This window comes from Hydractinia symbiolongicarpus, chromosome 5 (assembly GCF_029227915.1).
Source record: "Hydractinia symbiolongicarpus strain clone_291-10 chromosome 5, HSymV2.1, whole genome shotgun sequence".
In the NCBI taxonomy this organism is placed as follows: domain Eukaryota; kingdom Metazoa; phylum Cnidaria; class Hydrozoa; order Anthoathecata; family Hydractiniidae; genus Hydractinia; species Hydractinia symbiolongicarpus.
This window is the reverse complement of record NC_079879.1, coordinates 25113331-25129343: the sequence shown is the minus strand read 5'-3', so window position 1 is coordinate 25129343 and position 16013 is coordinate 25113331. Positions and strand designations below refer to the sequence as shown.

The 16013-nt window shown below is 32.2% G+C and overlaps 2 protein-coding genes across 2 annotated transcripts; both read right to left on the bottom strand.

The window, feature by feature from the left end:
* Positions 1-190: 190 nt before the first annotated feature.
* On the bottom strand, positions 191-7738 carry LOC130645611 (nuclear transcription factor Y subunit alpha-like). The gene is made up of 3 exons (XM_057451650.1): positions 7389-7738; positions 2584-2742; positions 191-904 (listed from the first exon to the last, which is right to left on the bottom strand). The coding sequence occupies exons 1-3, from the start codon at positions 7653-7655 to the stop codon at positions 488-490; spliced, it is 843 nt and encodes a 280-aa protein (XP_057307633.1). The 5' UTR covers positions 7656-7738; the 3' UTR covers positions 191-487.
* A 1095-nt stretch (positions 7739-8833) lies between these two features.
* Positions 8834-15910, bottom strand: LOC130645607 (dynein axonemal assembly factor 4-like). Its single transcript, XM_057451646.1, has 10 exons — positions 15538-15910; positions 14835-14977; positions 14177-14318; positions 13302-13476; positions 12989-13140; positions 12136-12236; positions 11446-11526; positions 11287-11359; positions 10466-10571; positions 8834-9765 (listed from the first exon to the last, which is right to left on the bottom strand). The coding sequence occupies exons 1-10, from the start codon at positions 15658-15660 to the stop codon at positions 9653-9655; spliced, it is 1209 nt and encodes a 402-aa protein (XP_057307629.1). The 5' UTR covers positions 15661-15910; the 3' UTR covers positions 8834-9652.
* Positions 15911-16013: the final 103 nt, after the last annotated feature.

Below are 16013 nucleotides of genomic sequence, written 5' to 3'. Positions count from 1 at the left end.
TAATATTTATTTTTGAACATTTTATAATTTTTGCCCACGCAAAAAGAACTTTCAATAATAGCCCAAAAGGGATGTAGATAACAAGTTCTCAAAATACGTAAATACATCCATTTTTGCGTGTTTTCTTTCGCATACGCTTACATGGGAAACGTTTTTCTAAATAGAGACAAAAATCAATCATACAAAAATATGTTATTAACAACAATTATATTTTGAATAACTTATGTTCTCAATGTAACTTTATATACATAATTACAATATGAAAGAAATAGGATCGGCCTTACATTACGCAAGTAAAAAGCATGTTTTAGCCTTTAAAAATGCAGAAAATATAAATCTCTGCAGCTAGGATAACAAAAATATAAAGGCTTAGAAATAGCCCAATGTGTGCTGTAAAAACTGTACACGCAGACTTTTAGGAAGATGATTCCTATAGATTTTTGATTAAAATTGAAGATTCGTTATCTTTATACTATTAAAAGTGAATTCAAACTTTTGACGTGACATGCGAAAGCGTTTGGATGTGATTAGTCGGTAATGGCGAGACGGTCACTGTTGAATTTCCCACTGTAGAAGATGATACAGAAGCATGCTGTTGATTACTACTCGTCATTACTGGAATATTGTTCTGAATTTGTATCATAGTGTGTGTCGGGTTAGCCAGTAAAGTTTGACCTGCCGTAGAATGAGCTTGCAATGTGTGTAATTTAGCAGTTTGCAGAGCCTGTATGTGCTCTGCAGTTAAAATTGTCTGGCTATTCAAAGTCCCTACAGTGGTTGTTTCTCTAGGCATTACTTGTTCATTTTCAGCTTCTGCTCCTCTCTTTCCTTTACCAATGAATCTACCCCCCATACTTCGATTTCGACGAACAGCATGAAGATGGCGGGATTCATGTAAATATTTCTAAAGAATAAAAAACACGACTATTTAACTACTATGATAAAAATATACATGAAATCTTTACATATTAACTTTCATCCACAGCTGCTCTGCTGCATGAAGGTTCACAAAAATTAGATTGCAGAAAATAAAACAAATAATGAGATTTAAAGTTTTCACTTTCTACACACTTTTCACCATAAATACAAGAGCACAATATCATGAGATGGTTGGCACAAATCTAAAATTGATAAATTTTATACACTTTAATCTGAGACTTTCGCAAATTTTAAAATATTTTGTTTTTTGGGGAAACTATATCTATTCATTCATTTATTTATTTACTTTTCTTTATCTGTATGTACCAGTACCATATACTATACTTTATCCAGCTGCCTTGTTTTAAGCTTATGTTTACGATGTGGTCTCCTACGAACGCCTCATATTGAACTACTTTTTATAGCAAAAATGTTATCATAGTGAATATCTCCTTGTAACATTTAGTCCTCTGTTGATGAATAAATTTACTTACTATGGGCTCAAAAAGAAGTTGCTTGCATAGAGTAAAAACAAAAGTGTCCATTCTGTAGGACATTCTTTTTGAACAATAATATAACCTTTTTAGCTCAGTAAGCATGTAGCTTAAAACCAGGAATCATTAGGTCTATTTTCAAAAAACTCCTCAATTTTAGATATCTCTGTAGTTTTTCTTACAAAAACGTTTTAAATGGTCGTAAAAGCACAAATTTAGTTGTGCAAGAACTTTATTAAAAGCTAGTAAAAAATCAAAATCAAAAACTTTTGTTCATTGTTTTCCTTGTACCCACATATGCTACACACTTATGTAAAATATATTGACATATTGACATTACACAATGTTGAAACATCTGTAGGTATTATCGTACACCACAACTTTTCTTACTTGTCTTACTGTAAAAAAATTGTGTACGATAATATCTACAGATGCCAAATGACAGTTACAACAGAAGAACCCGCACCTTACTTTTACAATGCAGATCAGTACTCTGATTGCAACCGTTATGACTGATAACTTAATTTTTCTTTCTTGAACATGATGTAGTATCACTGTTGGGAAGGATCTCATTTTTACTTGCAAATTGTCCGATATTCTAAACTACCTTTCTCAATATTTTTAGTTCATTAAGTTGAATATATTTCATCGGCATTGCTTTTCCCATCAGCATTAAATTCCCGTTTTGTTAATGATTATATGATACGTTTACTATTTTTGTTTATTTTAAAAAAACCTAAAGAATGGCTGAATTGTAATTTAATTTGATAAATTTGCATTTCGATTTAAATTAAACTTCATTTGACACAAAACATTGTTGTGGCCTAACAGTTTAGTTGCTGTGATTGCATATTTTCAGCAGTTCAAATCCCTTTAGCGGCCTCAGACTTAATACTTTCCGCTAAAAATCAACCTCATTTTTACTATCTTGCAGGTAAAATAGTAAAAAGAAACTTTTAATTTATCCAAATGCTTTTGTGTGATTTTGAAATATTTTCTACTTTCTACGAAATGACTTAGGTTAAAAAAATATCCTAATTTTAAAACGTGTGTAATATATTGAGATGCACGTACATGAAAATTAACGATATATATAATTAACAAAAAATTAAATAAATTTTAAGACAATTTTTTGTTTTAAAAAGAACTGTAAGTTTTTAACACAAATTACCTTTCTTGTTTTTGGTATCTTTCCTTCAGCTTCTAATTTCGCTCTAGCCTGTCGTCTTTTTATAATACGATGATATTGCTTTGCATTTACATATAACGGCTCGTCTAAAGCCTCCATGGCAACTGGTAGCCTCTGAGCAATAACTTGCTGGCCATTTAGCTAAATAAGAATAAATACAACTGCTTTACAATATATTAATAAACTAGCCGTATCGGCAGGAAGTTCTGATTCTACATCGTATTACTGGTTTAGTATCCTTCATGGGGGAGTATTTGCTTTGCAGAAAAAAAAATGCTAACGTTATTAGTAATTAATTATTTCAACTGGCAAAGAAAAAGAAGAATGAAAATTATGAAAGTAGAAAAATGAGTTTACACTGCTTTTATGAAACCTAAATAAAAAGTAAAAAGCAATAAAAACAAAACAATTTTTAATATATTTTGTTTTTTAAAACAAATTTTAGCCTCTTGAAATACGAATCTAGCTTTGGTTAATTCCAGATCACTTAAAAGAAAACAAACGACCATTGCAGCTTGCTACTAGTGAACATAACTGAACAGTAATAATGCAAAACAATTAATTTGTAAACATAATGGGTTTTTGTACCTTGTGCAACAGAGTAGAGTGTTATAACACCAAAAAACTAAAAATTCCCTTACCGCTACACAAGACTGGTATCCTGCCATAACATAATGGGTTTTTGTACCTTGTGCAACAGAGTAGTGTGTTATAACACCAAAAAACTAAAAATTTCCTTACCGCTACACAAGACTGGTATCCTGCCGTACTTCACTAGTCTTGGTAGTGAAAACGGCGACAAAAAGGAGCCCATTTAAAAATTCTACCGGTTAAAGCTGTATAACAATAACATTCTGTGTCTAATGTAACAACAGCCTAACTAAATACTCAATAACAATGGACATAGTTTTATGCTTTCTAAAACCTGACTTAAAGGGGTTATTTTCACTTTCTTTTATAAACAGGTTCAGCTGATAAATAACGGAATAGAAAAAAGAAAGTCCTGTGAATAGCCAGTGCATTTTTTCAGATGTTGCTGTGGGGTCTGGCCAACATAGCATTAATTGTATTGCAGAAATGCAATTTTGTAAACAACACCACTCCTTAAATTTTTTTTATCCACAAATATTTACAAAACATTTGTTTTGGTTAAAAACATTGAAGAACATGAAAGAAAAAATGCACAGCTATTCTTGCGGTCGGATTCGCGTCATAACACTGGTTAAACCAATCAAGGGCCAGTATTCAGGTTAAGCAGCCATTATGAAACCTTCAACATATATACAGTTTTCCATATTTAAATGACTTCCACCTTGATCTATTAAAGTCAATATATTGTTATACTAGTCCCACCAGGTAGTAATATTTTGTCCCATACGTAACAGCTCTTACTTTGAAATTTTATCACTCTAAACAAATGTTTTCATTCAAAACACATTTGAAAACACTTTTAGGATCCTAAAGCACATTTTGTAAAAGAAAATTTGTTTACAAGAAAACCCAAGATAAAGTAAAACACAGTTTTCTGATATGTACGGGACAATTTTTACCGCAAGTGCTCCTGCCGATACACTTAAAAACCAAAACAGAGAGCCTACAGAAAATACAAACTTTCTAACTAATTATCACACATCTGAGATATGTTATGACTGAAAGAAATACATATTTATCAAGTCAAGGTTTTGTTAACTCTGTTAAGAATAACTTAATGTATTGAACCAAAATTGTCCCATTGTAACATTTTTAATTTGTTTTGATTTCAAGTACTTTTTTCAAAGCTGTATTGAAAAAAAATCCAACTAGCCATGATAAAAAGTAAATAGCTTAAAAAAGTGCTAACCAAAGTACTGTATGTTGAACTCTAAATTAAATTAGTCTAATCTTTTAAAGGGTTGAAGAATTGTTACGGTTGGATTTTGTCTGATTCTTTTTTAGTTATTCACAAAAACGTGACTGAGTATACCATAGGAATCAAAGCAAATTTTTTTTTCAAAAGACGGCGTTTTACGATAACTTGAGATTTTTAGAAATGAAAGATTTGAGGTGGTTTTTTTCCAGACAGTCTTTTTTGAATAGAAAATATAAAAAAAAAAATATTTTGAAAAATTTTACTCAAGATGATGCAAGTGTTAAAAATATTCACTCGTAACTTCTATTCAATTTGAAGGTGTGAAAAAAGTTAGTTATTTGGATAAAGTCGATATTCCGCTTCGAAAAATAAATAAATAGTTTCACCATTGGATAGATCATCGTTTCTTTAGTATAAATGGCTAATAAAAAATCAATTTTTTTGATACAATAAATGTATACCATCACCTTAAAAATCCATAATGAAATGTGTTCATATATCTCTACAGTAAAAAACAATTAAAAGCTATACAAGGAATCAGACCCAAGGCCCACCAGACAGCACCGCAAGCAAAAAAAGAAATATTAAACTTTATTAGAGATTTCGTGTTTCGCTTAATTTGTCAACAGTGGCGCCGTAGATTAGTGGTTATAGCTCTCGTACTCTGTGCGGGAGACCGGGGTTCGATTCCTCTTGACGGCGATTCAACATGGGCGAGTGAATGTTACCATAGCCCCGGGTTAACCCAAGCCATGTGAGGGAAATTGGGAAGATGGCACACTGTGTGGGCCGTTGGATGTTGCCGGGAGTTGTCTAGTAGAGCGCGGGCTCTAATTGGGTCTGCGTAGCTCAAAATGAGCATTAAATACTCTAGGACTCTCCATCTACGCCATGGCCCCTCCTGGAAATAATAGACAGGGTATATCCCTCGATATTTGTGAGGCTAGCCATGTAAAATATGCACATCTATCTATCTATCTGCAAACTTGTACCTGGCTGAAACTCTTGAACAGAACAAAATATCTGTTATTTGGTATCCAGACAATATATTTTAGCAAACAGCTTCAATTCTCATTAAATGAGGGTTTTTGTTGAGATACTAGTCTTTTCTATTTAGTCCATCACAGTTTTGACAAAAAAAACAATTATTAGTGGAAATATTTATAGCTAAATACCTAAAAATGTCCCATACGTAACATGTCCCATTGCAAATCACACTCAAAAATTCCTTATTTTATCTTTTCAGGTATTTTTAATAAATAAAAAGTTAGTGTTTCTAGTTGTATTGTTGTGAAAGTATCACCATTATCATGAATATGCTTGAAAGGCAGGATATTTTAAAAAACATTTAAACCTTTAATTTTATTTTTTCGTATACCATATATACATTTAAAATCTCTTTTACAAAACTAGAGTCTCTACAAGTGAGAGTGCTACTGTGCTAAAGCCAACATGTTTATCTAAAAGCAATTTTTTATCTTCCAAAAATCAAAGAGTCTCTAGATATTATATACATCTTAAAGACAAAAGTTTGAGTTAAAAAATAGCGTTTTTGGAAAAAGTAAAATAAATCAAAAATGGGGACTTTTTTTACGTACATCTATCAAGATTCTAAAGGACATCGGGTGAGAGTTGGAAACAAAGTAGTTTTGTAACTGAAATCACTTTTTTGCAGGCAGGCAACTTCTAAAAAGTCTCATGACTTTTTAGAAGTTAAACAGTTTCAAATTATTTTTATATTATTTGATAGGTATTTAAAAATGCTTTTTGGTGATGTACGAATGAATAAACTTTGATTAACAATCGCTGAAAAAATTGCGATTTAAAAAACCATGCTCAAAAGGTATACCGTCACCTTAATCTTGTTTTATATTTTAGACCTGAAGATGATCACATTATAGGTTATCAAAAAAGAAAAAAAGCTTTTTGCGTTTTTTCGAAAAAGAGAAAAATATAAGGACAGATATGATAATAAATATTTCTAGGATTAGAAGAAATGGATGATGCTTTAGTATCTAGTATAAAAAATGGGAAACTGTTTCATAATTAATTCTTTCTTAGTAATTCTTGACTCAGTGTTCTTATACATTAGTTCTTATAAAGTTAAAACAAATTAATTTAACAAATAATTTTGAAAGGCACAAGTTTTTTATTCTAAAATTCATTAGTTATGTTTGTGTATCTAAAATACAGCAACAAAAAGATTTATTTAATGTCATGTTTATATTAACTGTACCAGCTACAAATTGAGGCTTTAGAAATGAAAATAGTTTTGATTCTTCAGTCCTCTGCTTAGCTTTTCTAAACATGTACATATATATATACAACAATAAAAGTTAAAAAATATCAACCCCACAACTAGCTAGCTAGCTGTAAGTTTCTGTTTCTAAAAAAGTTCCAGTATTTAAAAAAACAAAAAATAATTTGTACTTTATTTATACAACATAATGCTAGCTAACCTCTTATTTTCATTATATTTGCCATTTTGCAGATACCAAACCTTCGTTTTAATTTTGTATATATTTTTTAAAGTAAGATTCTATCTATTAAAGCTCACTTTTAAAAACATTCCATCTTTAGAAATATTAGTGTTTTGATTGGTAAAAGTCAAGCTGACTTCTTATTAGTTCATTTCAACACCAATGAGTTTCAAGAAAATAACAACCAATCAATTCGAATACATTTGATCAACACGTTATCACATTGGTCCTTGTTTTTTGGCAATAAATATACAAAATTCTTAGAAGGAGAAAGCGTATGATATAAAATATACTGAGATTTATAGTTTATAAAGTTTTTGAAAAAATAAATCGTGGTTAAATAAAAAAATGTTCGAAGACGATTAAAAAATACACAAGTACTTTTTTAAAAAGACTAAAAAGGTGACTTGAAATAAAGGAGAAAATTATGTTTTTAGCTAGCTAGGCTAGCTACATACCATAACTGTTGATTGTTGCTGCGATGCGCCAGCTAAATTTTGAGTTCCAGCAGAATTTGCAAATTCAAAGCGTTGGTCAGAGTTTGAGATCATTTGTACGCCTCCTGCCTGACTTGGATCAATAATATACAAGGCTTTCCCAGCATTATTAGGATCTTGAGCAAATATCTGGATATGGGAAGCATTGGTAGGAGCGCTCTGTAAAGTAATTTGTTGAGGTTGTGTTACAGCAATTTGAACTGTTGGAGAATTTGTTGTATTTTCCATGGCAAAAAAACTTTCTCGTTTCGGAAAAACGCTGAAAACGTCTTCTTTCTTTCTCGACGTAGTAGACAATTGAAAACACTGCGCATGCGTTGATAAACAAAAAACTATCAGAAACAAATGAAACATTGAATCACCTCAAAACTTCAGCGCGTGAGGAGACAAAAAATGCCCGCTCTCCCTCCTCCCTGTTCCGTTTAGATTTTTTTCTGTCAACGATATTTTTTTAGAAAAATCGCGAAGTTTACGGCATAAATTTTCTCGAATGGCAGCATTCCTGTTTGAAACCCCACCACGGAAACCTGCGGGAAGTAAAAATTGCCTGGATGAGGGAAAAACTTTCGCAAATTAAAACATTTGATCATGTATTTGTAAATGTTAACATGTCATTTCCTATGACCTATCGTTAGACACAAAGTTTTCTGTTTTCTCCTGTCTATATTTTCCGCTAATTTTTTAGTATTATAAGGAATTTTAAAAGTCTCAGGTTTTCAGTGCAGTTCTTTTGGCAAACTCGTTCCCAGAGCAATTTTTCGCTTTTTTGATATCCGAGAAGACGCGAAGATCTCGGAGATTAAAAAAGCGAAAAATTGCCCTAGGAACGGGGTTGCTCTTTTGGTACTGGTACTCAAATTTATTTACGCTATTTAAGAAAGAACGATGGGCAATACTTCCTGTGGCTTTATCGAACACACCATATCGTGCAATTTTTTTGTCCTACGTAACAAATTTAAGGTGATTAAAGTTAAAGTCGGTGTTAAATAATGTCCGAAAAAATATTTAGGCCAACAAAAAGTTAATTTAATCAAAACGCCACTAAAAAATTTACGCTTGTAGACTGTAATAAAGAATCAATCAATAAGAAATAAATCTCTTCTTAATCTCGAAATGTTGGCAAACTTTGCACTGACTTCCTCTTCTAAAGTTATTAGCTACCTGATCAAGTTTTTTCGGCATTTTTTAGATCAATAGCGAAAATTCGAAATGGCCCAAATAATTCGTCTGCTTCAATTTTTTGTTAGGTCGAAGTGACGAAAATTTGGAAAAATGACAAAAATTAGGCCTTGCAAAAAATGGGGCCAACGAAAAGCCGATAAGGAATCATGGATATGGTATTCCGAAGGTAGGCACAAAGTGATAGCAACTTCAGTAGAGGGTTAAAACAACAGCAGACAAAAAAATCGCGACTAGAAATCTCTTAGTCCTTTCACGGACGAAAAATAAATTACAACAATTTGTTTATACAGAAAAGAAATAGCAGAATATAAATAATATATAATATAGTATAGTATAGTATAGTATAGTATGATATAATATAATATAGTATAATATAAAAAAACATCTGTGCGACCCAAATAGCATCCCTCGATAAAAAAACCTGAAAATTATAACAGAAAATTATGACCACTATTTGTACAGGTTTAAATGGATTTTCCCGACATTTTCTGGTTCTCCTTGGCCCTTTTGCGGGAATCTCCTGTCTTTTATTATTATCTTGAAAATCAGATTCAGTTCACTAGGAACAAAAAGATCCCAAATTAGAGCCAACCTTGCTTGTATATCCCTTGTAACCTATAAATGCGTAAAAACGCTATTTTCTAACCTCACTTGATCAGCACTTACAAAAATATAAGTATCTTTACTTCTTCGTTTTTGGCCTTACTTTCAAAGAGCTGTCATTTTAAAAAATGTAAGTCGACGCTAGATATCACGAATACCCGTTATCTCAAACTTTCCCTGCCTCGAACTTCTTTCTCGGTCCCTTTAGTCATGTAATCTCTTGTAGGCAAGATTACGTTATATATCTCTAACAATGTTATCTCCAATTAAGAAGGCCTTTAACGGTCGATATCTCGACATCCGTATCTTAAACATTTTTGTCAGTCCCTTGAGAGTTCGAGATATCGAGCGTCGACTGTATATCTACACTATACCTGCAACACGACTTCGTATATAAATATCAACATAACTTTAGTCATTATTTTAAAGCAAGTTCCAAGTTAATAATCTGACGATTCTTCTCCCTGTATCACCCTTCGTATTTTGTATGCATCAGCTTTTAACGATTCGTTTTTAGGATCTAACTTGATAGCTGCATCATAGTCAGTAAGAGCTATAAAAAAAATTACTTCCATAAACATTACTTGGGAGAACTGCTGTATCAAACCTGACTGCACCTCAAAAAGAGAACACCCAACTACATCGAACAATTTCTTTAGGCCCTCGCCAAACAAAGGTCTCACAGGAATAAATGCCTTACTGGACGAAATTTATCTAATCAGAATTTATTCTCGCGATTCAGCGAATCGATTGAATTTAAATAATTCGCCAGAATATATTTCTCCAAAATGAAATATTTACGGTTAAATTCTTCAATCTCAAGAAGTTTTGAAAATTAATTAATCTTTGTCATGGTTTTGAGTACATTTTATGCAAATTTATCTCGCAAGTCACTATGAATTCATGATGTACAAATTTTTACAAAAGAGAATTGCAATCAAATATTTTGTTTGCTTCCGATTTAAATATCCCTGCGTTAACAAATGCAAATGAACAAGAGGAATAAACGTGCGAAATTTTTAAGCGTAAATAAACATTCTGCCCGCCTTAAAATTATCATCACGCCAATGGAAAACGGCTTTTTTAGTGCCTGTATTATCTGTGCGCAAAAAAACTCGTGCTACGAACAGCTAACTGTATGGCTTTCAGTATAAAAAATTGAGCTATTCCTAAACATATTTGTGAAAGAGCCGAATTGGACGATAATTTGAAAAACTAGAAATAAGGAGGGTTATTTATTAGTTAATCAATACCTTTAACGTAGTTGTTTAGATAAAAATGTGCTGTCCCTCTGCGGATGAGTGCACGACATCTCGACAATACATTCGCCTGCACAGGTGGATCATAGAGTTCTAACGCCTAAGATGGAAGACGAAGTAAAAAAATAGAGTACAGAAAGTTAGGCTTTGTTTAAATATCTTTTTAAGCATCACAAATTCCAACAACGATGACAGTAAACGACTGGTATGTCATAACAAAAAAACAACGACTGTTTTGCTGTAACTTGTGCGTACTAATGTTCAAAGACTTTTTTGCGAATTTTACTATTTTTCTACGCAGTCTGCGGGGTTTTTTGCAGGCAAATTGTTTACGCATTTTGCGGGTCATTATCTTCGCAGGCAAATTTTCTAGAAATACTGTGATTCTCTTCGCGGTAAAATCTTTTTACACATTCTACGAGTAACTATTTTTGTGAGCAATTTTTCTGCATACTCCTCAAGTATACATCCGGAAGGCAACATTTCTAAAGATTTTAAGACAATTAATCTTGGCAACTTAATATTTTTTTTTGCTGGTACTAATTCTTGAAAACGCTATTTAAAGGAACAGCAGAAAGACCTAGGACAAAGTAAATAAGAATAATTTTTTTTTCTCGCTGTCAAATTTACTTAAAAATTACGTAAAAATTAAACTACAATGAGGTATCAGCTTCTCTGTACCTACTGGGTGTGACTACACTCGCGCGTAGAATTCCAAGTGCTGATAAAACATTATGACCATTCAGCGATAATTACATTTCACGGATTAGAAAATTTGCTACAACTACTACTGGCACGAAATTTACAATACTTACACATGTGCAATCCTGGACGGTTTCGTTGTATTGTTTCAATGATAAATGACAAACTGCTCTGTTCGCATAAAGCCTTCACGCTTGTTAAGTCGAATAGTATACATAATCAAGAAATTTTGTTTACAAAACAGAAGATTGATGGCTTTACGAAAAAGATACATTGGAATTTTCGAATCGAGAAGAAGTGCGGACGTGTAAGCATTTATTGCTGCAACATGGTTTCCTTTCTTGAAGAAATCACTTGAAGAAATAATTAAAACTTAAATAACACATGCTAAAGTTCATAAAACACACCGTTCCATATTGTGATGAGACGAAGGCAAGTTAGTTGTTCTACTGGCTGGTCGGACCATATTTTTCCGAAAAACTATAGAATAATAAAGTGATTTGTATTCTCACCGAAACTTCAAACTTTCACCATGTGTATCGCGCGCTAAACCAGCGACTCTGTGTAGTACACAGGGAAAATTAATTTTCGTTATCTTTATACCATTTAGCTCCGTAATTTTTTTTAAGGTCAGACGCACAGAAAAAGTCCCATGTGCTCATCTTACATCCTTTATATATATTTCTTTATTTCTTTTACTTTCCGACAACTGCCCATAGAACACCTAAATAAATCTCGCCTTATTTTGTGATAGTATTGCTTTTAGCTGACTTTGTCACAGGAGTAAACAGAAATTTAGTTAAAAAAATGCTTACGTCATGCTTACTGTGCACTTCATTTGCATACAGCTTTCTTAACAAACACTACTCTTCAGAATACCCTCAATGCTTAATTACATTTAGGTAGGCGAATGTTTCAGTAGAATTTTAAGAATAAATTTTTTATGTTGATGTCCAACTTACTCGCCCTTATCTTTTAACCATATTGGATTCATTTCTTCAATATCTGTCGCATCTTCGTCTGCCTTTTTCATTTTATTCATTTCTGCCAGCTTTTTTAACCACTTAAGAAACAAGAATAGGATTCAGACGAGTTGAATTTCTTGATTTGCTTTTTGCTTTAAATAAGTAACAGGATTGTGTTTCCCACACCCAATGACACGCAGTATGTTTATAGCAAAAAGATAAAAAAAAACGTTTGAACGGTTTAAGACTAATAGCTATTTCAGGGTACTTAGCACATAAACGTATTGAAAAATGTTCTATGTGATATTGCAGTGTTCACACAGGATGTGGATAATCATATTTTAGCATAAGATAAAAAAATAAACCAGTTTATAAGCAACTACACTAACAGCTGCAACAATCTTAAGCAACTTTAGTATCAGTAATATAGCAATGTGAGCAAAATTAGTTGATGAACTGCAGTTTTACATATTGCTGGACTTAATATTGGTTTTAGCGTCAGCTTAATTTTTCTTATTTTTTTAATATGCCAACAAATCAAAAAAGCGAGAGCAAACAAAAGTAATTTTCTCAAACAGTTTTAGTAGTATTCTGTTCATAATCTTCAAAATTGTCTAACTTTCTGTTAAGCAACCGTTAAGCAACTTTTCTATCGATTTAAATGCATTCTCGAAACTTTCAGTACCAGATCGAAAGTTGAGAATCTAATCATAAATACGTGAATTCCTGTTGCAAAACATCATGACCACGCAATTCAGTCAGACACAAGTTAAAAATCAATAATTTTCTTGAGAACATAAGACAGATAGAGGAAAAATATCCATGGTGAGAGAAAAAGAAAATAACCAACCACTTCTTCTTCTGGTTGTTTTGATTCTCTAGCTGGTGTTGGAAGCTGTCTTGCAGTGAAGTTAACTTGAATGTTACCAGAGCACCGTGGCTCGGGAAGTACTTCTTCTTCACTCGTATTTCTTTTTAATTCTTTCTTGTGTTCCATGGCGTCTTTTGGAAAGAATAAAATAAATTTTAAAAAAAATATTGCCACAAGCATTTGTATTCTGATTGCAATAAAAGACTGTATACCAAAACATTAAAAAATACGGGAATTACAAAAATTTATTCTTGTAGTCTGGGATAAAATCGAATTTAATTCAATATCTTACGATCTGAAATTGATGTTTTCTTCGCCCTCTCCTGGACACTTGGAATCACCTCTTTTTGTTGTTGTGATGTTTTGTAACTAGAATTCTCTTTTTTCCAAGCTTCCATCTTTTGAACATGTTCTACTTCGATTTCTTGTTTTCTATCTTCAATTTGTTGTCTCTCTTCGGTGTCAAGCTAGAGAGACAAAACGAGATTTTTGAGTTAAGCCAGTATAGCCTATTTCAACTACAATCAGTGCTGATCTGATACGATTTAATAATTTAATTTGAATAAATTTAAAATGTTTCTACTTAGCACTTCTCTTGAATGTATAGGTAAAATATACCATGTTTATTTCAAGATTCTTCCAGTTCTTCAATTAACACTTTATTTAAGAAAAATCTCGAACTAAACGCCTACCTCTAGGAAGGAACATTAAAAGAACAACCCGGCCGTTAAACACGCTTTTTTTGTTGGAAACGCTTATCGCATAAAAATAACTGCACGTGTGGAACTATACGTAGATATGATTTTTATTTTTATGATGCTTCAAAATTAATTAGAATATTTTAAAAGCTATTAACAATGAAATGATGCATCATTGGCTAACCATAGCAAAGGTGATATAAATTCTTCTACAACGTGGAATCAATGCGAGTTAATTGAAAGACACCGTATCAAATGATATGTTCTGTAAAATGGCAAAAATTTTAAAAGAAGTGATTACCATGCAGTGTTTTCTAATACGTCCGTATTTCAAATTTTTATCTTCATGCTTTTACGTTAGTAGCTATTTTACATTAAACGTAAGGGCTGATCCACAGAGTTTTCACTCAATCTTAAATAAACCTTGTAAAATTAATTCTTGAGTTTTTACGAAAGCAGCATAACATACCCTCATCTGTTCTCTTACAGCAAATTTTTTCTGTTCATCTCTTTCCTTACTGATTTTCTCAGCTTTCTCTTTTTCTCGTTTTTGCTTGTATTCCACAGCATCTTCTCGAATCTTTTTCATTACCGTTTTGTCTTTACACTCACTGGTAATAAACATTTCTTATATCAGCCACAACATTATGTATCTTCCACACACAAAATATCTCCTTATAGATTATATCGGCTTTGTACAAAAATTTTGAGGCCGCAAACACGTTAATATGAAAAAAGAATTAACGAACAGTATAAATTGGATGTAGCTGTTATCGGACTCCTTTTTGTGCAAAATGTGTTAATACAATAAAGATTGGTGATGGACTATAAAGAACTTCCACACCCGGCAAAAAAGGTTTTATTTATAACGATTGCAAAGGTATTTTCAGTCACGCTACTGCTTATTAAAGGCATGAAATAAACATGCTGGATTTTGTACCAATACCTTGTGTTGCGCAGACTACTGTTGAAATTGGATCTTGTTAGAAAAACGAACTATCATTGTACTTTTGTACAGTTGACATTTATCAAGGTAAATTTACATTGGATGTTATCACAGGAGACGTTTGCAGAATTAGACTGCATAAAAAAACCCCAGGATAGTATAGAAAAAAAAAAATTCGTACCTTGCATATAACTGACCCCATAATTCCTTCTTGCATTTCTGTAAGTGAAAAGTCACTTGTGTTTTCGTTACCGTAGCTTTTGACGCATCATCATCAATTTCACGATACAATGCCACTTCAAAGAAATATGGTGGGTAGCTAACCTAAAATGATGAAAAGACAAAAATAAAATTTAAAACCAAGCTTCCAATCGCTCCAATACTACAACGCTCTTAGCAATTTCATAATCTCAATAATTCTGTATTCTCGAAAAAGAATTAAGAGCATGAAGGTTAATTTTAAATTGTCTTAAAAGTTTTATAAAATGACACTTTTCTTTTCACTTTTTAAATAAATACTGCTTTCTTGCAAGGCTTTTAGCTAAATATTTTGAGGAAAATCCGTCTGGGAATATCGGTTAGATAGAGTTATGAGAGTTATGAGAGTTAGCATGTATCTGTATACATGCTAACTCTCATAATATTGAGAGAATTAACAAAGTAAATTTTTATTTTAAGGATATAAAACAGGAGGCTAGCGCAGTATATTTTTAAAGAATCTCTTTTCTTGTTACAAAACATCCAGGCTAAACGCAAAAAAAAAAAAAATATATATAGACTTTTTTTAATACAAAAAACGTACATAAAAACAAAACTTCTAGTTAAATAACGATTTCATCCTCTGTTAATACGCATAAAATAACAAGCTAACATACAAAGCATACCTTGATGTAAGTACTTGTCGAAAAAATATCAACATTATTAGATGAAGCACCTTTCAAAGGAACTCTAAGTGTGACGTATTGTTCATTTTCTGACCATTCTACGTCTTTCACTTCCAGTGGCATGTTGAATCATTCACTTACGCTTCTCTCCCAGTACATGTGGCATTCTGGTTGGTAAGATATAGGACATGGTATCGAATTGTTTTATTTATAAACTACATAGAAAACTGTCGTCTATATAAATATTTCTACAGATGCTATTCTGATGTCAGGAATGCTGCATTATCATAAAAGTCATTCTGCAGATGGTCAAAAACTAAAAGTTGAGTCCTTCGACCACTTAAGTCTCTCCTCTGGTACGAGTTTGATCAAAATAAACATTGTTTTTGGCTGAATTGACCATACACTTTGTCTTATTAAATATATGGCTTCATAGTTTCCCAAGTCAAAAAGAAAAATGAACAACACCTTGATAC